This window comes from Hoplias malabaricus, chromosome 5, assembly GCF_029633855.1.
Source record: "Hoplias malabaricus isolate fHopMal1 chromosome 5, fHopMal1.hap1, whole genome shotgun sequence".
NCBI lineage: Eukaryota > Metazoa > Chordata > Actinopteri > Characiformes > Erythrinidae > Hoplias > Hoplias malabaricus.
The window spans coordinates 58292281-58318699 of NC_089804.1; the positions used below are offsets into that span (position 1 = coordinate 58292281).

The window sequence follows — 26419 nt, forward strand, 5'->3', positions numbered from 1 at the left end:
ACTTTGATCTGTGATTTGTGTTCTATTCTGAATAAAATATTATATGTTGGCACCTCCACATCATTGCGTTCAGTTTTTATTTTAATTTTATTTTTTATCTGTTTAGTGTCCCAACTTTTTTGGAATCCGGTTTGTAGTTGTGTCCTTGTGTTCTGTAGTTCTCAACTGCTGCAGAGGTTCCCTTAGCTCCTGTGCCTCTCCCAACATATTCACTGCATGAAGTGGCAAAACAAAAGGTGTAGAAGGCAACAAATACATCACAGGAAACCGAGTCCTTACTCCTTTGCACAAAATGACCCTCGCTGGGTCATTGTTCTGCTCTTTCTATAATAAAAAAAGTCAAGTTTATGTAACACACCAACTGATAATCCTGAAACACACATCTCTGATTTACACAAGGATATATTATCAGTAGAGAGCATTGAAGGGTTGCTTGGTCCTTTCATCACCGTCACCATATTCAGTGCCAGAGTAAAACAGAACTGTCAGGACAGTGCCATTGTTTATCCACGATTTACAGTGTAGTCAGATCAGGACGAGATATGATACACATGTGTAACAAATGATGCTAATTCCTGAGCCATACTGAGGAGCATGTGAGCATCAATCAAATGAAAAAAGCAGGGGACCATCCTCCTCGGATCACACTACTGATAGAAATGAAGAGTATCACCAGTTTCGTCTGTCATTATGCTACGTGTAGATAGTAGAGTATTGATGTAAGTGTGATGGAAGTAATCATTCAGTCTTACCTTCAGCCCTTCTAGTTCCTGTATTGTGGAAGAGAACAATGATATCTTCAAGTTACAGAAGCTCAGACAGAGTGTTGTGCCCCAAGCCTCTGAAAAGTACATGGAGCATTGCAAAGACCAAAAGGCATCCTGTATAATTCAAACAAGCCAAATAGAGTACAAAATGTAGTATTTGGTGTATTCTTCTCAATCACAGGAACTTGACTATAACCACTGACTAAGTCCTTGGTTGAGACCTGTAAAGTTGACCTTCTTCCTCCCACCTATCTCTGCGAACATCTAAAAATGTATAAGTAGGGATAATGCACCCCACTCTTTTCAACTCTCTGCGCAACTATGGATCACTCACATGTTCCACAAACTGGTTGGTAAATTAAGCATCCCATTACGGGACATACCGCAAACCAGAAATGGGTTAAGAAAAGATGATGATTATGATGATGATGATGATTATGGGACATTTTGACTACATTTTCCATGAGGCAAAAAGTGTGTGAGGAAATTCCTTTAGAGAGTCACTCTCCAAATGTTTCATACAACTCCTGGATAATTTTGAAGACCATGCCAGTGTCCTCTCACTCTTCTGTAGACATCTATTTAATTTCATACTTTTCTAAATGATCATAAAGAAATCTGCTTGATCAATTGTGTTGCTACTAAAACACCGGGCATTTCCTGTTCCATAGAATGTACACAACCCATTCAATTTGGAAATGACCCCCAAAGCAGGCCTAGAGTCAGAAGAAGAATTCATACCAGCATCATTGTAGGCAGTTGATGTACAAACTGGATTCCAAAAAAGTTGGGACACTAAACAAATTGTGAATAAAAACTGAATGCAATGATGTGGAGATGGCAAATGTCAATATTTTATTCGTAATAGATCATAGATGACAGATCAAAAGTTTAATCTGAGTAAATGTAACATTTTAAAGGAAAAATATGTTGATTCATAATTTCACAGTGTCAACAAATCCCCAAAAAGTTGGGACAAGTAGCAATAAGTGGCTGGAAAAAGAAAATTGAGCATATAACGAACAGATGAAAGACCAATTAACACTAATTAGGTCAATTGATGACATGATTGGGTATAAAAAGAGCTTCTCAGAGTGTCAGTGTCTCTCTGAAGCCAAGACGGTAAGAGGATCACAAATTCCACCATTGTTGTGCAGAAAGATAGTGCAGCAATACCAGAATGGTGTTACCCAGCGTAAAATAGCAAAGACTTTTAAGTTATCATCATCAACCGTGCATAACATCATCAAAAGATTCAGAGAATCTGGAACAATTGCTGTGCGTAAGGATCAAGGCCATAAAACTCTACTGGATGCTCGTGATCTCCGGGCCCTTAAAGGTCACTGAGCCTCAAACAGGAACGCCACTGTCAAGGAAATAACAGAATGGGCTCAGGAATACTTCCAGAAAGCATTGTCAGTGAACACAATCCACCGTGCCATCCGCCGTCGCCAGCTGAAACTCTACAGTGCAAAGAGGAAGCCATTTCTAAGCAAGCTCCACAAGCTCAGACGTTTGCAAAATGGAGTGTGGCAAAATGGAAGACTGTTCTGTGGTCAGATGAGTCACGATTTGAAGTTCTTTATGGAACACGGGGACACCATGTCATCTGGACCAGAGAGGACAAGGATAACCCAAGTTGTTATCAATGCTTCGTTCAGAAGCCTGCCTCACTGATTGTATGGAGTTGCATGAGTGCTTGTGGCATGGGCAGCTTGCATGTCTGGAAAGGCACCATTAATGCAGAGAACTATGTTCAGGTTCTAGAACAACATATGCTCCCATCTAGACGTCATCTTTTTCAGGGAAGACCCTGCATTTTTCAACAAGATAATGCCAGACCACATTCTGCAGCAATCACAACATCATGGCTACGTAGGAGAAGGATCCGGGGACTAAAATGGCAGCCTGCAGTCCAGATCTTTCACCTGTAGAGAACATTTGCCGCATCATAAAGAGGAAGGTGTGACAAAGAAGGCCCAAGACGATTGAACAGTTAGAGGCCTGTATTAGACATGAATGGGAGAGCATTCCTATTTCTAAACTTGAGAAACTGGTCTCCTCTGTCCCCAGACGTCTGTTGAGTGTTGTAAGAAGAAGGGGGGATGCCACACAGTGGTAAAAAATGGCCTTGTCCCAACTTTTTTGGAATTTGTTGACGCCATGAAATTTTGAAACAATATATTTTTCCCTTAAAATGATACATTCTCTCAGTTTAAACTTTGATCTGTGATTTGTGTTCTATTCTGAATAAAATATTATATGTTGGCACCTCCACATCATTGCGTTCAGTTTTTATTTTAATTTTATTTTTTATCTGTTTAGTGTCCCAACTTTTTTGGAATCCGGTTTGTAGTTGTGTCCTTGTGTTCTGTAGTTCTCAACTGCTGCAGAGGTTCCCTTAGCTCCTGTGCCTCTCCCAACATATTCACTGCATGAAGTGGCAAAACAAAAGGTGTAGAAGGCAACAAATACATCACAGGAAACCGAGTCCTTACTCCTTTGCACAAAATGACCCTCGCTGGGTCATTGTTCTGCTCTTTCTATAATAAAAAAAGTCAAGTTTATGTAACACACCAACTGATAATCCTGAAACACACATCTCTGATTTACACAAGGATATATTATCAGTAGAGAGCATTGAAGGGTTGCTTGGTCCTTTCATCACCGTCACCATATTCAGTGCCAGAGTAAAACAGAACTGTCAGGACAGTGCCATTGTTTATCCACGATTTACAGTGTAGTCAGATCAGGACGAGATATGATACACATGTGTAACAAATGATGCTAATTCCTGAGCCATACTGAGGAGCATGTGAGCATCAATCAAATGAAAAAAGCAGGGGACCATCCTCCTCTGATCAAACTACTGATAGAAATGAAGAGTATCACCAGTTTCGTCTGTCATTATGCTACGTGTAGATAGTAGAGTATTGATGTAAGTGTGATGGAAGTAATCATTCAGTCTTACCTTCAGCCCTTCTAGTTCCTGTATTGTGGAAGAGAACAATGATATCTTCAAGTTACAGAAGCTCAGACAGAGTGTTGTGCCCCAAGCCACACATGGAAGTACATGGAGCATTGCAAAGACCAAAAGGCATCCTGTATAATTCAAACAAGCCAAATAGAGTACAAAATGTAGTATTTGGTGTATTCTTCTCAATCACAGGAACTTGACTATAACCACTGACTAAGTCCTTGGTTGAGACCTGTAAAGTTGACCTTCTTCCTCCCACCTATCTCTGCGAACATCTAAAAATGTATAAGTAGGGATAATGCACCCCACTCTTTTCAACTCTCTGCGCAACTATGGATCACTCACATGTTCCACAAACTGGTTGGTAAATTAAGCATCCCATTACGGGACATACCGCAAACCAGAAATGGGTTAAGAAAAGATGATGATTATGATGATGATGATGATTATGGGACATTTTGACTACATTTTCCATGAGGCAAAAAGTGTGTGAGGAAATTCCTTTAGAGAGTCACTCTCCAAATGTTTCATACAACTCCTGGATAATTTTGAAGACCATGCCAGTGTCCTCTCACTCTTCTGTAGACATCTATTTAATTTCATACTTTTCTAAATGATCATAAAGAAATCTGCTTGATCAATTGTGTTGCTACTAAAACACCGGGCATTTCCTGTTCCATAGAATGTACACAACCCATTCAATTTGGAAATGACCCCCAAAGCAGGCCTAGAGTCAGAAGAAGAATTCATACCAGCATCATTGTAGGCAGTTGATGTACAAACTGGATTCCAAAAAAGTTGGGACACTAAACAAATTGTGAATAAAAACTGAATGCAATGATGTGGAGATGGCAAATGTCAATATTTTATTCGTAATAGATCATAGATGACAGATCAAAAGTTTAATCTGAGTAAATGTAACATTTTAAAGGAAAAATATGTTGATTCATAATTTCACAGTGTCAACAAATCCCCAAAAAGTTGGGACAAGTAGCAATAAGTGGCTGGAAAAAGAAAATTGAGCATATAACGAACAGATGGAAGACCAATTAACACTAATTAGGTCAATTGATGACATGATTGGGTATAAAAAGAGCTTCTCAGAGTGTCAGTGTCTCTCTGAAGCCAAGACGGTAAGAGGATCACAAATTCCACCATTGTTGTGCAGAAAGATAGTGCAGCAATACCAAAATGGTGTTACCCAGCATAAAATAGCAAAGACTTTTAAGTTATCATCATCAACCGTGCATAACATCATCAAAAGATTCAGAGAATCTGGAACAATTGCTGTGCGTAAGGATCAAGGCCATAAAACTCTACTGGATGCTCGTGATCTCCGGGCCCTTAAACGTCACTGCACCTCAAACAGGAATGCCACTGTCAAGGAAATAACAGAATGGGCTCAGGAATACTTCCAGAAAGCATTGTCAGTGAACACAATCCACCGTGCCGTCCGCCGTCGCCAGCTGAAACTCTACAGTGCAAAGAGGAAGCCATTTCTAAGCAAGCTCCACAAGCTCAGACGTTTGCAAAATGGAGTGTGGCAAAATGGAAGACTGTTCTGTGGTCAGATGAGTCACGATTTGAAGTTCTTTATGGAACACGGGGACACCATGTCATCTGGACCAGAGAGGACAAGGATAACCCAAGTTGTTATCAATGCTTCGTTCAGAAGCCTGCCTCACTGATTGTATGGAGTTGCATGAGTGCTTGTGGCATGGGCAGCTTGCATGTCTGGAAAGGCACCATTAATACAGAGAACTATGTTCAGGTTCTAGAACAACATATGCTCCCATCTAGACGTCATCTTTTTCAGGGAAGACCCTGCATTTTTCAACAAGATAATGCCAGACCACATTCTGCAGCAATCACAACATCATGGCTACGTAGGAGAAGGATCCGGGGACTAAAATGGCAGCCTGCAGTCCAGATCTTTCACCTGTAGAGAACATTTGCCGCATCATAAAGAGGAAGGTGTGACAAAGAAGGCCCAAGACGATTGAACAGTTAGAGGCCTGTATTAGACATGAATGGGAGAGCATTCCTATTTCTAAACTTGAGAAACTGGTCTCCTCTGTCCCCAGACGTCTGTTGAGTGTTGTAAGAAGAAGGGGGGATGCCACACAGTGGTAAAAAATGGCCTTGTCCCAACTTTTTTGGAATTTGTTGACGCCATGAAATTTTGAAACAATATATTTTTCCCTTAAAATGATACATTCTCTCAGTTTAAACTTTGATCTGTGATTTGTGTTCTATTCTGAATAAAATATTATATGTTGGCACCTCCACATCATTGCGTTCAGTTTTTATTTTAATTTTATTTTTTATCTGTTTAGTGTCCCAACTTTTTTGGAATCCGGTTTGTAGTTGTGTCCTTGTGTTCTGTAGTTCTCAACTGCTGCAGAGGTTCCCTTAGCTCCTGTGCCTCTCCCAACATATTCACTGCATGAAGTGGCAAAACAAAAGGTGTAGAAGGCAACAAATACATCACAGGAAACCGAGTCCTTACTCCTTTGCACAAAATGACCCTCGCTGGGTCATTGTTCTGCTCTTTCTATAATAAAAAAAGTCAAGTTTATGTAACACACCAACTGATAATCCTGAAACACACATCTCTGATTTACACAAGGATATATTATCAGTAGAGAGCATTGAAGGGTTGCTTGGTCCTTTCATCACCGTCACCATATTCAGTGCCAGAGTAAAACAGAACTGTCAGGACAGTGCCATTGTTTATCCACGATTTACAGTGTAGTCAGATCAGGACGAGATATGATACACATGTGTAACAAATGATGCTAATTCCTGAGCCATACTGAGGAGCATGTGAGCATCAATCAAATGAAAAAAGCAGGGGACCATCCTCCTCTGATCAAACTACTGATAGAAATGAAGAGTATCACCAGTTTCGTCTGTCATTATGCTACGTGTAGATAGTAGAGTATTGATGTAAGTGTGATGGAAGTAATCGGAATCAAGGTAATAATAATAATAGCATCAGTCTGAGTGTTGCTAATCTAAGTCTATTTCTACTCCAGAGTAAATGATGATGGTGGTTAATGGTGAGGGGTCAGAGAACAATGAGAACAAAGTAGCCAGCGTGATTCGAGTCACACTATGGCCCCAGAAAACAAAATAAATGGAGCATTTTCTTGTTTTTATTTTTTTATATTTTTTATATTTTATTATACAGCCACCATCATGGTTCACACTGAAGTATCTACTATTATTTAGATCCAGCTGGGAATTGATTTTCTGGTTTTGGAACCAACTTATGTTGGTGGTTACACACTGAATAACACTAAATTAGGTTCACAAATGGGAACCAAACAGGTTTAATGTTGGTGGCAAAGGGTGGCCTAGTGTTAGAGTTAGAGTTAGGGTCACGTTTACTGTCGAGGTCAGGGTTAGAGTCAGGGGCTCGTGTTATGATCCTGTCTATTGTTCATTCAGTCATTCATACTTATACAAGCCATGTGAGCTGCACTTTACAGAAATCAGTGTAAAAATAATAAATATCCTTGTGATTGTTTTGTGCTCCTCTTTGCTGGTGATAAATGCCTTACTGCTCCTATAAGAATGGCTGTGTTTACAGTGGAGTCACTGTAAATGTGGGTGGCTGTTTCTGAGTAGGTGTGATCATGTGATACCTGTATTTTTCTGTCGATTGTAAATGATCCTGTCTGATCACCATGACTAAGATCTTCAGAGGAAAAATCCCCACCTACACAAGCACTCAAATACAGTTGTGAAGAGTCTGCAGGGGATTCTTTATAAAATACACATTTAGAAAATATTTTTACAAAAAATAAAAAATAAAAAAATTCACATTTCATAAAATACTATCTACGCATAAAAATTCACTCATGAAAATTAGAAAATAAAATCGTTAATAAATAATAATAATAGTTAATAAAAGAAAATTTTAAATAAAGTTTGTGGAGAAGGTTTATCCTCCTCTTCTGTAAGGACTACATCTTGAACAGGGCTGCGGTCTGGAGTCTACTGTGAATGGGTATCACACACTCACCCAGTCACTCACACACACACCTGTGGGCAGTTTCCTACACACACAGCCTCTCACACACTCACAATCTCAAAGTAGTACTCAGGGGAGGAGGACCTCTGGTGAATGAGCTGGGAGCTACATGTGACACTGGAATGAATGTAATTATTCTTATTTAATTTTAAGTAAATATCAATTAGCATGTTTTATATTTAATATTAATATATTTATATAACTTACTTTATGTAGTCTATTATCAACATTTCCTTTTTAGTCAATGCTTCTGTTTCTGGTTTCCACTGCCCATGCTTTTTCTTTTTAACTTACAATTTATTTCAGTTTTGTGATTTTATTTTTATCCTTTTTGCCTCATATTCTTTTTATTATTTTGTTGTTTTGCATTTAGAGGAATTACACTAAATTAATATATTTTATTTCTCCAATATTTATTTATTTATTTATTTATTTTAATCCCTGTATTTTTCTCATGGCTTATCTGCACTAAATAATGTCATTCTCAGTGTTTTGATAAAAGGTTGACTGCTTCGTTAAAAATATAAAAGTATACAAATAACACCACTAATAACGTAATCTTAATAACTTTTAACTTTTAGTCTCATTTAAGGTGGAAATTTTAGACATTGGTAAAACAGCAGTGAATAACTCTATACCCATGACTGGGGCTGAAAGGGCTTTATCAGAGAAAACTACAGAGAAGTGCTGCCCCCTGTTGATCACATTTACCTTTTCACCTATTTCATCTAATGCTCAGACTTACTTTATGGAATTCTTCTCGTCGCTCCTGTTGATGATATTCATGGAGAAAGTGGTGAGGCGTAGCCAGCGGGGGGAGGGCTTCCGTTGGGTGACTCAGGAAGTGGTGTGCCTCTTTTGCAGATGGAGTTCTACTTCTGGCTTTTCCCTACAGAGGCCTACAGAGAAGTCTGCAGAGAAGTCTGCAGCCGAGGTGGATTCCACAAGTGGATTATGAGAGAGTGCTTATGACCGCTCAAGATGGTTCAGGCATTTGATAAGGATGCCTCCTAATGGAGGCATACTTGGCACGGGCAACTGGAAGGAGGCCCAGCGGACAGCCCAGGATCCGATGAAGGATTTATGTATTCTGGCAAGCCTGGGAGAACCCGGAAACCCCCCAAAGGATCTAGAGGAGACCACAGGGATCAGAGGCCTGGGCTAGTTTAGGGCAATTCTGTAAAACACTGATGGATTGTTTTCTAATTACACTTTTCCTTCTCCAGCAGTGGTGCTTCTTTGCGAAAAGTTTACACCAATGATTCTACAGCGTAGGCTTTTGCATTGTATTTCAGACCAGAATGATCCAGTTAAAGAGGAACAGAGTGGCTCACACTTCAGCATTGTTACTGAAAGATGCTGGACATTTCTGAGAATGTACCACTCATTCAGGACAGTCCCTCAGTCAGGATTATACCACACTACCAACACTTTAACTGGAGTTTGAAGGGGATTTCTGCACAGCACTTAGTAATAAGGACTTAGCCCGATGATACAGATGCATTTTTAATAGTCATTAAGTTGTAATATCATGTGGTAATGAGTAAAACCATTTTTACATGTGTACAAAGCAAGAACAATGACATATTAACACAGTGCCTGCAATGCTGCCACCTGGAGGTCATCCTCTACAGCACAATCCGATTTGAGGTCAATTTAAAATAGGATTTACAGTGAAATTTGCATTTGAAACACTTCAAAGAGTGAATGACACATAATACACTCCCATTAAAACCTTACTCTCTTTGTAAGTACTTATCTTAAGTTTAAGACTCATTGTTTATGAAGTTTATGGTTCTGTGGATCCAGTAGGGGGATTCGTTTCTCTGATACCTTTCATTTTAACTGAGACACCTGTCTTAGCGCTTTTCCACCAGACAAACTCTGGATCTTGAGCCTGTTCCTTTCCTGATCCTCAGACCCTTGTTTCTCTCCATTGAACCGGCCAAAGTTTCCAACAGTTTAGATGGGAACCAAGGATACGTCACCCGTGGGGGGGGGCGCTGTGGGGGCGTGGTTCCAGCATCTCTTTGCCAGCCATAATACTGGTGCGCTAATATACACTACCCAGAATACAGATATACGAATTGAATAATGGCACGAAAAGGTTGTTGAGATAAATCTAGTTTAAACTTGTACAGATACTTGACTGAGTCCACAATCAGTGCTGAGACACAGGATTACAGGAAATGTAAGTGAAGTATACATCTACGCTACCTTCAAAACTCAGTTAATTAAACGGTGGAAATTCAGCAGGCAGTGTTTTATACAAACACCCAATTCAGACACAAGCTGCCGCCCTCCCCTTTGAGAGCACCGCCTCAGTAAAGAGTCTTTAGGACGTTTCGGACACTGCCATTTAATGATCAGACTCTAATACTGAACCTCCTCAGTTACAAGTTAACAGGACGTCTCCTGTCTGATTAATCTGAAGCCTAAGATGAGATAAAAAGCAATAAAGATGAGAGAAAAACAATGTTTTTGTAGTTGACATATTGATGTAACATCAATATTAGACTAAAGACTTCAATGCTATTATACAGTACATTCAGTATGTTTCGAGAATGATGTTCACTGTAATGTGAGTATATTTGGGTTTTGTGTTGTTGCTCTCCTGTTAGTGACGTGTCGTTAAAGTGAATTACATCTTAATTCTATGTTGTTCTGAAATTGTAATAAGATTGTTTTACTTATTACTTCCTGAAATAAGTACATTTACAACTCATTAATACATAGGGTACTATAAAACTCATATACAACACTTACCCAGGAAAGTCCAAGGAATTTCAGAATCATTAATGTAATGCTCATCATGTTTAGAGGAGGATATTAACTGCTAATTCCATTACATCATATCAACACGCTTGGAGGAGAATATTAAATGTCCAACATATAATCAGCAAAAAATGTTATTCAAAACTTGTCATTATTTTACCTAGTTTCTAGAACATATTCGACCACAGAAGTAACTTAGAAATAAAGTAATTGAAAATATAGATAATCTAAAATACAAAATACTAATTCAAGCATTCAACTGATCAGTGCAATTGCAGGTCACACCATACTCAGTACTCACCCAATATTACCATATACGGCTAAAACCAGGAAACCCAACAATGTTCCAGGAGATTTTAATCCCCAAAAAAAGAGTTTAAACCACAACCTCTTATCTCCATCTGATATGGTCCTACACCACAGAGAAAGATCTGGAGACCAGTCCACAAAACAGACAATTTTTTAATTTTAACAGGGTTTTATGTCTTTTTGGAGTTTTTAACAAAAATGAGTTCTTTAGCCACATAAAGCTGCACTGGAACATAGTCCAGAAAATGCAAAATAACCTCCATCAGTGTGATTATGAAAATCATCCCTCATTGCTTCCATGCCACAAAGTCTCCAACATCTAATAGAAAAATCCCAAAAATAGAAAAAATAAATCACTTTTTAAAAGGTTTGTTTGAATCTTGTGCTCATAAAGTTTTACAAAGGTCATAAGGCAGCATTTAGTGTCCATAATACCTTCTTACACCTGGCACAAGTGTGTACAACATCACCCCTATGATATCTTCAGGATTCTTAATGTAACGTGGTGATGCACTCAGTGAGAGAGTTGTGTAATGATGTACACAAGCTCAAGGTGAAGGTCACTGCTGCTGCTCTAAAGGACATCCTGGTGTGGTATAAATACAACACACCTGTAAAGTGGAGTGATATATATATATATATATATATATATATATATATATATATATATATATATATATAGACTTACAATTAGAATTAGAATCAGAATTAGAATTAGAATCAGAATTAGACTTAGAATCAGAATTAGAATCAGTATTAGAATCAGAATCAAAATCAGAATTATAATCAGAATCAAAATCAGAATCAGTATTATAATCAGAATCAAAATCAGAATTATAATCAGAATCAAAATCAGAATCAGTATTATAATCAGAATCAAAATCAGAATTAGAATTAGAATCAGTATTATAATGAGAATAAAAATCAGAATTAGAATCAGTATTATAATCAGAATCAAAATCAGAATTATAATGAGAATAAAAATCAGAATTAGAATCAAAATCAAAATCAGAATCAGAATTAGAATCCGACTTAGAATTAGAATCCCTACATTGGCCACGGTGCTGCACACAGAGGAATTTGTTTTTTGTGAAACACACATTTACACAGACACTAGTGAACACTAGGGGGCAGTGAGCACACATGGCCGGAGCGGTGTGTGCTCATTCCACTCAAATACATTTAAAGCTGTTGGAACAAACATTCTCTGTGTGTAAAGGACTTTAGGATTAGGTTTTGGGTTAAAATTAAGGCAGATTTTTCATGTTGGATGTACATTCTAAAGTAACGTTTACACCTGTGAAGGTTGAACTATATTTAGTACACATTGTACAAATCCTAAAAATGGCCTTTTTTGCACGCTTTGCACTCTGTACTTATGAATGTAAATATTTACCACGACATTGTCCAGCCGTCTCAAATCCAGCCGTTACATATTATCTATAGCTCAGTTATAAAAGTCTCTGTATATGTCTTTACCACGTTCTATGTTCATTTTAAATCCCTATTGTATCTTATTTTGTTTACTGTTTAGAGTTCTATTAGCTCTCTGTTTTATACCTTATTTTGCACATTTAATCCAGCAGTTATGTTAATGTCTCTCTATATATTTATATTTTATATTATTCTTACTGAATCTCTATTTTGTTTTGAACCCCTGTATATTTTGTTTTCAGTTTCACAGAAGGAGAGGTCATCAGAACAGGTTTTACTGCCAGTTGTACGGTGTATGAATATGTCTGAGACCAATAAACTTTGATATGGTTTGGTTTAGAAATTCCAGGCATTACAAGGTAGGAATGTACACCATATGAAGCCTCGCAACGCCTTAGAAAACCTTACGCACACAGGATTCAAGCGACACAAATCCACCGTCCAGATTTAGTGCTTCTACATCTCATAGCTTTATATGTTTCTCCTCCACGGCTTTCTGACAGACCCCCTCCAAAGTTTGGAATTTTGGTCCCAGATTTTGGAGAAAGTCCAGGTTGTCTTCGTCTGTGCTGAAGGAGAGTTTGTCCAGAGACTTGCACAGACTGCCTGAGCCTTCCTGGCTGTACTCATGAGGGCCGCACTGGGGAAAGTCCAGCTGATCCTCTGGAAATTTTTGCAGCTTCTGTAAATGAAAAAGAAAATGAGAGAATGGGTCCAATATCCTCTGCACACACATGCTTTGTGGCTCCTAAAAGAGTGGCCATGTTGGTAATAGGTTGAGTTACACATCCTCTGATACATCCATGCCACCAGGTGTCAGTGCACCGGCTCCTTCAAGCACTGAATCAGTGGAAGCATGTCAGCACCAACATCTGATCAATTCCACCCTTAACACCATCAGCAGTGTGTTATTCTTTACTGCACTAAGAGTCTCCTCTAGCAAGAACTTACCCCAGATGTCAGAACATTGCTGTGAGGATTTGTTGACATTCAGCCACAAAATAAACATTAGTAAAGTCAGGTGCTGTTTAGTTCTGAGTCACACCACTCCAGCTCACCCCAGACATACGGGATGGAGCTTAATCGCTCCAGAGAACACTGCTCCACAGTGCAATGGCAACCAGCACGGCGAGTTTAGGCTCATGTGCAGCTGCTCCAACAGTTTACGGTTTCTCTTCACCTTGTTTTTCACGACAGTGAAGGAACGGCCATCTTTGTTTACTTTGGGGTCAGCAGACCCTTGATCTTGATTATAACCACAGCTATAATTAACACATAAACACATACATTTTTCCTGGACTCTGAACACAGTTAAACGCTGTTAAAGTTGACAGAAAGCTGCAGTGACACGGAGGCACTCTTCCTTTTCCTGGGTTTTCTCTCCATTTGAAGAGACGAACGAGCCGCCTCCGTTTTTACCGCTGGAGGTACCTCAAACTGAGCGCATACACCAGCTTCATATCTGAATTTTCATTTCCACCTTTACATTAGAAGCATTGCCTTTCTCTGACCAGCTGAGGCCTGGAAGCACAGAAAGCCACTGGTTTGAAGCTGTGACTGACTCCAAATGCCGCTGACTTCCCTCCGTCACCAAACCAACACCGCACTGGCAGTACAGTCTGTCACAGCGCTCAAATAAACACAGGCTCTCTGCGGTTCTAGTGTTAAAAGTGTCAGTAGTCCAGATAGGGTGTTCCTCATCAATGTTTTCCTTCCACCTTAAATGTCACTTTAAGAGGCAGGCGTTTGCCTTTTTGTTCCACCTTAAAAAAGGCGACTATGCGAGACTGACGTTTGTAAAAAAGTTTGTATAAATCACACAACCCACTGAACTTTAAACCACACGTATGCTTCTGTAATTTACAAAGTTGCTGGAATGAAAAAAGGTGGAATAAACAAAGTGTAAAAAGGCAGCGTGGTGGAATAAGGTGAACATTGATTACAGAATATCTGTGTCCACAAAGTTATGGACAAAGAAAGGGCCATCTCTATTTCTACCTCTGTGTGCTCATTAATAAGGAAATGACATCACAGGATTAAGGACAGCAGGCGGAAGCTAGGTTTGTCGCATGATATTATTTTACACTGTGTAAACTCATATGGTCCGATCATGGTTTCTGCCTCCGTTTGCACACGGTTTGTCCACTAGGGGGCAGTAAAGATCAGTTCTGCATCTGTGACTTGCTGTATCTGATTCAAAACATTGGCACAAATCCAAGCGTCTGATTGGACCTTCTGATCTCAAAACAAATCTGAGGGTGTGTCCTCACCCTGTCGTCAGCTTCTACTGTGAGCGCTCAGTGCTGTAAAGAGACCCCATCTGCTAAAAAACCCGGGGGGTTTTCATTTCATTCCAGAAGAGAAACATTCCCTCTTCCCCTCACAGCATTTATCAGACGCTCTGCTACAGATACAGGGCTTTCTAGGGGTTCTTTAATAAAGAGAGTGCTGTTCTACAGAGCAGTAAACATGCAGCAGCATGTGGGGTATCAGTGCAGCTCTTTTGGGTTTAGGGCTTCGTCTCTACAACGAAAACCCTGCTGTAAATCAGTCTTTAAAGAACATGTTTAATGCTGCACAGAGAGAGAGAGTAAGGGCTCTTACTTGCGTCAGATGATCCTCTATGTTCCAGTCTGACATTACACTGAAAGATCTGGAGAATCTGCCCGTTCCATTCTGTAAACACAAACACAAAGATAATCATACAGATAATCACAGGAAAAATAACACCAACAAACACAAATATACATAAACACAAACATAAACACAAACACAACAACTGTACAAACCATCAACAATCACACACACAATCAGAAACACAAACTGGAACATACCAACTCTGACACGGACCCTGAACCGTTTCAATAACTTTACACTTAGTTCATTTCCTTTCTCCCTACATTTCATTATTAAACCAAGAACGGGACAGTTGTGAGACTCTTCTGTGTTGCTACTGGTTTTGGAGGTGTTTCTCCAGACTGAGACGATATCAGATGGTGGGAAAATGAGATAAATCCAGTTTGATATAAGAATTGCATCACAGGAGTGAACATTAGCTTAAAAATATGTATTAACCGAGTCAGGAACATCTTGTAAGGGTGAAAAAAAAGGCGCAGGACGTCTGAATATTTTTTTTTTATATGCTGCCCCCTAACTAGTGTTTAGGAATTTACATTTCATTTAGCAAATCACAAGTTAGCTTATGCTGTTTTTGCACTGTATAGCACCTACTCTACTGGACTCTACTCTCTGATTGGTCCCTGGTTGGTTTCCCACAGCTCCCCCCTGAAATGTATCTGGTGTCGTCTCTAACCCCGTCTCTAAGGGGAACAGTGGACTTTGGAAACCACAACAACGGCGGTGGTAACGTTAAGCGGTGTTTACTCATGGTGTATTGGCGTGTTGTTGTTGTTTGGGACTGAACACAGCTCCGTCATCAGTTCAGACAGATCAGTAGAGTTTGTTCCTTCCTTGTTGCAGCGTCCAGCTCTCGCTGGATTCTTTCGTCGGCCACCGATCCAAGGAGCGTTTGAACCTCTTCAAAAGACCACGGCGTCATTTTACGAGTTGCCGTCGTGAGTCGGATAAAAACAAACGTGATCTCTGCTGCAGCTGGAGATTTTACAGATGGAGAGTTGGTGCTGGTCGTCTGCGTTGCGTGGCGTAGAGTGACGACTCTCTCTGGACGATCAGCGCTCTGCAAGGTTTACACGCCACGGTTTAGTCCCTACTCGACTCACTTTAAACCACGAGAGAACTGCCACTAAAAAAGAACCCACTTTCAGAACCAGAAACAGGACCTGATTCACCTGGTGGAGAATTGGAAAAGCCAAGCAGAGCAGAGTAGGGACCTTGCAGCGGAAAAGCATAGTTATATTTAATTATTTCAAAACTTGTGGCCCCTACAACAGCAGCCAGAATATCATTTATGTCACAAACAGAGGGAACACAGAGGGGAAATACCCAAGATGCTGCAGGGAATCCCGCTGAACACTGCACTGAACCTAGCAGCAAGTTTTTTTGGAAGCTGCTTCTTTATTTGACATGTTTATTTTAGAACCTGTTGGTTTTGTCATGGCGTGTTTCTGAGCTTCTGAACCAGTCTCTGGATCCGGTTATAGCTAACTCTTCTGCGTTTCAGCTCATAAATCAAACCAGGAACAGATGCCTCTCGGTGCAATAGAACTGTGAGAATCTTACTCGTTACAATAACACAGCTAACCGCTCCCTCGGGCTTCATCCCAAATCTCTCTCTACTCCCTACACAGTGCGTGACATGAGTTTGAAAATATTGGCTTATTCACCTAAATAGAGCACTGTGTGTCCAGTGTTGAGTAGTGAACACATGACTGATTCCCACAATGCCTCTTTGTTAGACACTTCTAACTGGTTGCAAATGCCAGTGATTTAAGACTTGTGTAGTGCACTACAAAGGGAGTGGGGAAAATTCAGATTCAGGATGCAGTGAGCACACAGACAGAGCTCTTGAAATAAAAACAAAGACATTCTGCAGAATATTTTCTCCATTTTTACTGATTCTTCCTATTGGCCAGGGACAAAATATGCCCTGAGTAAGAACTTACTCTGAAGGTGAAGCTCCGGCTCGTCATCCAGGCCTGTAACGACACAAACACTCATATTTATACATTCCACAGCAGAACCCAGTACAAACAGAAACTATCAGCAGTTCTCCCTGCATTTAGTGACCTTTGCTTATATCAAAATAAAGGGTTCCTTAAGCTTTTTCACAATGTGTCTCCCTGTTGTGGGAACAAACCTTATACAACTCCCCAATTCATTTAATAAGGCAGCTATGAGTGGGAGATGTGTAAATCCACTGATGCAGGTCTACAGCAGCAGTGAGTGTTATGTGTAGATCTGTCTATGGTCCCCTACTGACCATTTGTACATGTGTCTTTGGGGCAGCAACACTGAAAACCCCCCAGAAGACGAGAAGAAAGACCCTCATTCACAAATACTCCCCGCAGGGAGATGACAGAAAGAGAGCAGGAGAATCTGAGGAGACGCTCTACAGTAATTCAGTCTGTACAAGCCCTGCCATCAGGAGAGAAACGGCAGAAGAGGAACTGACTCCTCCCATAACATCCAGTGGAGCCAATCAGACACAAGCTCCTGAGTTAAGAACTGCTCACTGGCTCCTCCAAAACCATCCATCGTAGCCAATCAGACACAAGCTCCTGATTTAGAAACCGCCCACTGGCTCCTCCAATACCATCCATCGTAGCCAATCAGACACAAGCTCCTGATTTAGAAACCGCCCACTGACTCCTCCCATACCATCCATCGTAGCCAATCAGACACAAGCTCCTGAGTTAAGAACTGCCCACTGGCTCCTCCAATACCATCCATCGTAGCCAATCAGACACAAGCTCCTTATTTTTGAACCGTCAGCTGCTATATACTATAACCGATACAGATTGATCCCCACAAAGCGGATACAGAGTGCATGCAGCAGCAGAAACCAGCAGCGCCCCCTACAGGTGGAAACTGTGGGTTAAGTGAGGAATGATGATTGGTCTGTGCTAATCATGTGCATTATGGCTTTGAACAAGCCCACCTCTGTGGCCGATACTCATACATTCCTGAGACCCTCTGCAACCTCCAGGTTAAAAAAATACCTGTTCTAAAAGTTTAATATATCAGTGGTGTTTGCTTTTATAGATTTGCGTCAATACATATCGAGAAAAGAAACTCACAGGACTCCTCAGGGTTCCACTGGCCTCAGCCATCTGCTGGAAACCTGCTGAAGATATCTACAGGACCAGGACATACACAGTATTTCAGAGTTACAGCATTACCTCAATTACACCTGTATATATGTCGAATCAAACATCCCAACCATGCCATAAAATCCCACAATTCTCCAGTGAAGCTCACCATTCCTGATTTCATCGAGCTGTTGGTCACTTGGTGTCCGTTAGCAAAGTCCGCGAGCTACAACAACAGAACAGAACAGCTGTCGTTTAAGGTGCAATCAGTGGAAACAGAACCAGGCTGGACATTGTATCTACACTCTTTATCCATTCGCTCAGCTACACTGACCATACAGGAGCACTTTGCAGTTCTACAGTTACAGATTGTAGTATGTATGTTGCTCTGCATACTTTGTTAGCCCCCCAGCTAGAGGATGACCAACACAAACTGCAGCAAATGATGAGCTATTTTCTCTGACTTTACATCTATAAGGTGGATGATAGTTTATGTGTCAGCAATATATTTAAATATTCACCTGGATTTTTGATGACCTCAGGGCTGCACTGGAGGACTGCTGTACTAGTGTTTCAGACTGAAGTGAGAGAAGAAAACAGGTCGGAGTGAAGTAGTTGACACTTTTAAAAATCCTCAAATATAATGTATAAATTACAGCAATTTGTTGTGCATTCCTAGGTTAAAAGCAGATCAAAACACAGGGCGAGTTAAACGTCACAGAACAACCTTTTATTTCAGAAACGAAAGGGAAAATGACAGATCTGAATACCCCCAGCAAAAAGGGTGAGGCTTATGTCTTAGGCTGTGTCCAGAACTAGGCCGTCATTTTGAAAGCCGCCATATTGGATCAAGGGCACATTTTTCCAATAGGAAAGTGTTAATGTAGCTTATCAAAAATGACCAGAATTGTGAAAAAAATGACTGTAATCAGATATACAGTATCTCTCAACAGGTGCCAACAGACAATGTGTCATGCCCTCGTCTCGTCACCTCTGTTTTCCCCGGTCATGTGCTCTTTTAGCACATGGCTATGTTTTGTTTATGTTCTTATCGCCGCCCTTGTCCCACCTTTGTTCCGCCTTCTCGTCTGTGTCATTTGTTAACCCGTCCTCCTCGTTATCTGTCCAGGTGCGTCTCGTCCATGTTGTGTATTTAAGTCCCCTTCCATCACTTCCTGTTGTCGTTCATTTCATATTGTATTGTTGCCCAGTCATGTCGTGTTTCTACTATGTTCCGAGTCCTGTCGTGTTGTCTCTTTCCCTCTCCTATTCCAGCCGTTTTGTTTTCTAAGTCATGTTGTTTTGCTTCTTTCCTACTCCGAGTCAAGTCTTTGTTATTCCCGGTTAAGTCGTTTCGTTTTGCTTCCTGTTCATGTCGTGTGGTTTCTTTGTTTTGATTAAAGTATTTGTGTTTTAGCAAGTGCGTCCACCTCTGTCAGTTCGCCCCGTGAACTGTGACACAATGCTACAGGAAACAGTGCTCCCATCCATTCTGGCCAAAGATGGAGCTGAGCATTTAGGGTCTGGTCGAGTCTGTAATGAGCCTGTAATGAATAATAAATGTTTTTAAATTTTTGGGTTGATAACTTTTAAAGAGATATTGCAATCGATTTCTGAGACATTTCCAGTCTTCTTTCTTGTGCTACATGACCACTTTCCCATGGGAAAAAACTTGCCCTTGACCCAATATGGCAGCTTTCAAGATGACGGCCATGTTCCCTTACATTACTGAAATAAAAGGGTGTCCTGCGACTTTTGACTCACGGTGTACAATGAATAACATTATTTTCAGTTGTGTATGTCACCTATTTTTACATATGGCTAACTAGCTCAGCATTATTATTGTCTTAATTTCACTTTTGGCTGCTCCTGTGAGGGTCAGTGAGAAGCTGGTACAGGGGGCAGCCTTTGCCTAATGGTTTCAGATGGTCACTAGTTTATTCCCCTTGACAAGCAGGAAAACTATGGGTAGGGAGAGTGAAGGAACAGTGCTATCTTCTCGAACAATATTCAGGGCTAAAGCCCCCAACTATTCCCTGAGTGCTGGGATTAGTGTGGCCTGCTGCTCCTGGTGTGTGGCCAGCACCATGTCAATTATAAATGATATATTGTAAATTATATCTTATAAAAATGCTGAATATATCATGTAAACATAACAGAGTATTAATTTAGGTTAATTGCATATATTCTAATATACAGACCTTTGCGAGGGCTCCACCACCTTCCTCGTTGTAGTTGATTATGGTCTGGCAGTCACCCTCGTCGGTGTATGGCAGGAACCTTTGCTTTCGTTTTTTGTCACAAAAGAAACAGGCGCAGAGTATCACTGAAAAAGCCAAAGGCAAACGGGTCACATCTCAGAGAATGACACTGTGGAGTGTGGACTCTGTCACTGGGGGGGGGTCTTCTCTCAATTCTTTCCAACATGATCCTAGAACTACGGGTTTGTCTGTTGCTTTCACTGGTCTGGTTTTGTGTTTTTCATCGTTTGAGGCGGTGCGTTTGGGTGATTTTTCATCAGACGTTGAAAGGTAGCTGGAGCATTGTTCAAACCAAATGGCATAAGAGTTTTGTCGTAAATAGTTTTTAGCAAAGTATTAGTTTATATGGATCTAAAGATGTAGGCACTGTGCAAATAAAAATATAATATAATATAAAATATGATATAATATAAATATAAAATAGAATGCAGCGATGTGCAAATCATTTGAACCCTGCGTCTGATTGAAAATGTTGGAAATTAGTCATGAAAATTTTCAGCAAATTCAAAGCTGCTGGGAAAGTGGTGAGTTGCATCAACTCTTCAACAATCACTCATTCACACTCATCCTCACTCATTCACTCACTCATATTCTGAATGTAATATAAATATAATATGAATATAAGAAATGATTGGGGCTCACTATTTGGCAAGTAACAGATTGCTGTTGTCCTTTTTTATTTATGTGTTATAACTGCTTTTTCATATTTAAGTTACTTCAAATGTAATTTGCCCATTGATTAAATTCATATTGTCTGTGTCAGAATAAAAACACCACAGTACTTTATCCTTATTTGTCACCCAGAGGAAACCCACTCAGACACAGGGAGAACACACCACACTCCTCACAGACAGTCACTCGGAGGAAACCCACACAGACACAGTGAGAACACATCACACTCCTCACAGACAGTCACCAGGAGGACACCCACGCAGACACAGGGAAAACACACCACACTCCTCACAGACAGTCAACCGGAGGAAACCCACGCAAACACAGGGAGAACACACCACACTCCTCACAGACAGTCACCCGGAGGAAACCCACGCAGACACAGGGAAAACACACCACACTCCTCACAGACAGTCACCCGGAGGAAACCCACGCAGACACAGGGAGAACACATCACCCTCCCCATAGACAGTCACCCAGAGGAAACCCACACAGACACAGGGAGAACACACCACACTCCCCATAGACAGTCACCCGGAGGAAACCCACACAGACACAGGGAGAACACACCACACTGCTCACAGACAGTCACCTGGAGGAAACCCACACAGACACAGAGAGAACACACCACACTCCTCACAGACAGTCACCCGGAGGAAACCCACACAGACACAGGGAGAACACACCACACTCCTCACAGACAGTCACCCAGAGGAAACCCACACAGACACAGAGACATACTCGGTGAGGGACTTGAACCCACAACCTCCAGGACCCTGGAGCAGTGACAGAGACACTACCTGCTGCACCACCGTGTCGCCTAAGTATAGTTTATATATATATTTACATGTATTTGTTTTGTACTTACGAGCCATCAGCAGGAGTGATCCCAGGAGGACACCTATGGCAGCTCCACCAAGACTGGAGGAGCGAGGGTGAAGACTTCGGCATATATCCAGTTCCCCACAGTCACACACTGTCACATGCAGAACGTCCTTTCCTAGCAGCCCCTGCTGGTCATGTATATTCATCGGAACTGTGTAGCTCCCATACGGCAAACTCTTCTGACTTATCAACGAGGTCTCAAACCCTGAAGATATAAACAGTGTCAGTAAAATTAACACAATATGTGCATCACATACTTTTTGGATTTAATCAGAGGTCTCAGACCATGAAGATATAAACATTATCAACCTTCTATACATTAGAACAGGAGACCACAGTCTGTACACTACCTTTATAAACCCTCTATACATTAGAAAAGGAGACAACAGTCTATACACCACCTGTATAAACATTCTATACATTAGAACAGGAGACAACAGTCTATAAACCACCTGTATAAACCCTCTATACACTAGAAAAGGAGACAACAGTCTATACACCACCTCTATAAACCCTCTATACATTAGAACAGGAGACAACAGTCTATACACCACCTCTATAAACCCTCTATACATTAGAACAGGAGACAACAGTCTATACACCACCTGTATAAACACTCTATACATTAGAAAAGTAGATCTCAGTCCATAATCTCAATAAATGCTGACCTGTGCTAGGGTAGAACTTCCAGGTGCTGTGCAGTTCTTTGTCCTCACTGTCAATGGAGAAGGTATATGGTCCGTTAAAGGGAGCAGCATCAGCATCATTGGCCTTGACGGTCATTCGGTCGGCTTTATTCCCACACAGCACGGTCGCGTTGGACACCAGCCAAGGCGTGTTGTCATTTAAGTCTCCCAGATGCACTATCAGAGTTCCTGTTCCTGTGGCTGGGGGCTCTCCTACATCCCACAGACGGAGAATAAACATCAGCTTAGCTTTTATACAGCCTCACTGAGCACATACGGACAAACCTTCTGATGAGAAACGGTGAAATGAATAAGTAAAGAAATTACAAATCTGTAAAGTGTCCATTCTTTTGAAGCTTTATTTAATAATGGCAGCACAAAGAATGCATCTCCACTTATGCTCCTGTATAACCCGGCTTTATTTTGTAAATATGAACACCTTCAAATCTGCAACATGCTCCAAATCAGAGGAAGTGGAGGAGAGTCTCTGGCTGTGTTCAGTCACCTTTCATTTTACTAACACCGTTTACGCGTTTGGGAACTGAGGATACTAATCGCTGCAATTTTGAGAGTTTGTGCCCATTCTCGCTTGAGACAAATCTTTGCATATGCAGTTAATATGCCACTGCATAGTGAATATGTCACTGCTGTCCAAAATACCTGCACCTTACTCTCTCAAATTCTCAGATCAAATATTTTAAGGACCTTAGATCAACATTAAGTAGTATTTTTACCATATAATTACAGCTTCAAAATCACTGTGATACTCTACTGAGAACAGAGGGAGAATAGAGCCTCTGTCATTGCTCCTTCAGGCTCAGCACTGTAGAACCTGCACTATGTTCCCAGTGTTCAAATGATGCAGTGAACATGGTTTTTATTTTGATTTGAACATTTTAAAACTGTACCGTCGTCTATGGCATGGATCAGGACCGTGTAGGTGTTGTTTTGGACGAAGGGAGACTCGCGGTCCATCTTCTTTACTGTGGTCACTTTCCCAGTTTTGGGGTCAATGGTCATCCACTTTGCTGGATCGTCTGCTAATTCATACCTTAAACACACACACAAACAATGACTCATAAGTCAAGGAAGTAAAGTGACTCGAGTATGTTGTTATTAGTTATTACCGGAGGCTACAAACAAAACCGGCGCCACACCCAGAGCCGAACTGAACCAGTTTCACGGCTCTGCAGCAGGGAACAGCTCAGCTACTAAGAATAACCTCTCTGTATCAGGGCATTATTTAAGGCCTTATACATCACCTTTAATGAGCTTGTCATTGCTCATTCTGCTCTGCAGAACATCTCTTTACAAGAAAACATGTCTCACCCAATCGTTATGAGACTGCTGTAAGAATATGGTCAGTTTACAACATCACACATCCATGTAGGTACAGCATGTGTGTACATTTCTGCCACACTTTAATGTTCCAGGGCATCGATACATCGCCTTCAGCGCTGCAGTGACACTGACGTGGTGGTGGTGTGTTAGTGTGTGTTGTGCTGGTGTAGAGTGGATCAGACACAGCAGTGCTGCTGGAGTTTTTAAACCCCTCAGTGTCTGGACCGAGAACAGTCCACCGACCAAAAATATCCAGCCGACAGTGTCCCGTGTCACTGATGAAGGACTAGAGGACGAGCGACACACACTGTGCACAGTGACAGATGAGCTACTGTCTCTGACTCTACATCTACAAGGTGGACCAACGAGGGAGGAGTGTCTCACAGAGTGGACAGAGAGTGGACACAGGGTTTAAAAACTCCAGCAGCACTGCTGTGTCTGATCCACTCTACACCAGCACAACACACACTAACACACCACCACCACGTCAGTGTCACTGCAGCGCTGAGAATGATCCACCACCACATCACACCTGCTCTGTGGGGGTCCTGAGCGCTGAGGAACAGGGGGAAAGGGGGTAACAAAGTATGCAGAGCCACAGATGAACTACAGTCTGTAAGTGTGGAACCACAGAGGGCTCCTGTGTGATCAGTGGAGGTGGTAAATAACCAGAACCCAGCAAAATGCAGGTGAACGTACTGTACCTGATCTTGCTGATGTCTGAGTCCACGTCTCTGACGATGGGTTGGTAGAGCTCATCCCCGGGTTTTCCCTCCTCCTTCCTGTAAACAATTTTTGTTTTGTCCTGGAAAACTGGCGCATCATTAACATCGATCACTTTCACTGCCACTTTCGTCGTGTTGGGTTTCAGCCCAGGAATCGTCTCAGGAGGAACTGGCTTTCCATTAACACAAACAAACAACGCCTCTTCGTTCTCTACCGCGATCTCCAGCTCCGTCATAGTGGTCCGCTCATAGTCCTTACCCTGAGAACACAGCAGCATCCACTTATTAAACTCCTTTGATGATCGTTATTAAATGGGGAATTATTATAAAAACATGTATATTCACATTAATGTGAGCATCTGGAGTCTACCAACCCACACACTGTGAAACAAGTTCCCCATTCAGTTCACTTTGTCAGGAGTCAGAAAACAGGGGAAAAAATGAATGGTTTTGATTCTGCTCTGAATCTGAGACTTCATAATTGACCCGCCCCCTTGTCTGAGTCCAATCACAGACCCACAGGCTTTATTTGAGAGCGCAAGGACGAGGAGAAAACGGAGAAAACGAGAACAGAGAAGAACAGTGCTCACTGCTGTGCGCTCGGGGTCAGGGTGAACAGCGAGCGGCTCATTATCATTTAAAGGAACAGGTGCTGAAAGCGGGCGTTCTGAACAGGGGCTGTTTACACAGGGGGAGAACACTGCTGTGGGGCTCGTGGGGTTTGGACCAAAGCAGGTCACAGACGTTTCATTAAGAAACAGAACTGTGTTCCACTGTGGAGAAGAGGGGGGCATCTCCTCTTTAAATCTTAATCTGTAATGAATTAATGAGGACTGGGTTCCACTTCCCTGCAGTAACAGGCTGCTTCTCAGAGTGTGTTCTTGCGTATTGTCATGTCTTCGTGTTCAAATTGGACATCATTTTCCACTGAGCAGGTTATGTTCCAGAATTCAAGAACACAAACAGTGAGAATGGGTAAAAAACCAGGAAGTTGTTCTTCGTCTGCTCCAAGCAACAAGGACACATCGCTGTGAGACTTGCCTTGACTTGAGTTCACTCCTTTAAAGTGAATTCTCAGGAACATTCTTCTGAAGTCCCTTCTTTGTGACGTTGCTTTTGAGAAACAGCCCCGGCCTCTACTCTGTGGAGGAGGCTGATCCTGGAGAGATCTGTGGTGATAGTCTTTGCTTCGGTACACAGCTGAGGCAGTGTTATGTTTGAGGGTTCATCAAATCATTTGTGGGGGCAGCTGTGGCCTAAAGCTGTGCTTCTCAAAAGTGGTTTTTAACCACCGCACCCTTTTAAAGTTTGCAAAATTAAATTCCCCCCAAAAAGAATTTAAAAATGTGGTCCTACTGCGTGGAGCCGTCTGACAGCCAGAACACACACATTCATCTTTGTTGATAATTATATTGTGACTGCAGATTAATTCGAATATTTTTTATTAAATCATTTGCATTATTTGCTGCATCTGCTGTGTCCAATCACAGCACAAACCCACCATTTAGCTCCGCCCACTGTGGACAAAAAGACTCAGATGGCAATTACAGTTCTCTCAAACCTCACTGAGGATTGTTCAAGGCTGAGAGATAAGGCCAGAGTTTTCTGTAAAATTCTGACTGTATTCTCGAGATATTGAGACTTTATGAAAATTCATTCACGGCTGAAGTGCCCTTGAGCAAGGCAAGGTGGTGCCGAGGTGGTCGCAGCCCCCTGCTCCAGCTGTGTGTGTGTGTTCACTGCCCCTAGTGTGTGTGTGAGGAATTGCTCACTAGTGCGTGTGTGTTCACGGCCTGAAACCCAAAAGCCCTCAAGACTA

The 26419-nt window shown here is 41.4% G+C and overlaps 1 protein-coding gene across 1 annotated transcript in view; it reads right to left on the reverse strand.

Moving 5' to 3' along the window:
- Positions 1-11756: 11756 nt before the first annotated feature.
- Positions 11757-26419, reverse strand: part of cdh26.1 (cadherin 26, tandem duplicate 1) — a 35071-nt gene continuing 20408 nt past the window's right edge. Inside the window, exons 9-19 of the mRNA XM_066672570.1 lie at positions 24580-24860; positions 23443-23585; positions 22517-22747; positions 21832-22053; positions 20232-20356; positions 18552-18608; positions 18200-18256; positions 18019-18075; positions 16885-16917; positions 14906-14977; positions 11757-12983 (exon numbers count right to left, since the gene is read on the reverse strand). Of these exons, the coding sequence (XP_066528667.1) occupies positions 12765-12983; positions 14906-14977; positions 16885-16917; positions 18019-18075; positions 18200-18256; positions 18552-18608; positions 20232-20356; positions 21832-22053; positions 22517-22747; positions 23443-23585; positions 24580-24860 (1497 nt within the window). The 3' untranslated portion in view covers positions 11757-12764. The remainder of the gene's footprint in view (positions 12984-14905; positions 14978-16884; positions 16918-18018; positions 18076-18199; positions 18257-18551; positions 18609-20231; positions 20357-21831; positions 22054-22516; positions 22748-23442; positions 23586-24579; positions 24861-26419) is intronic.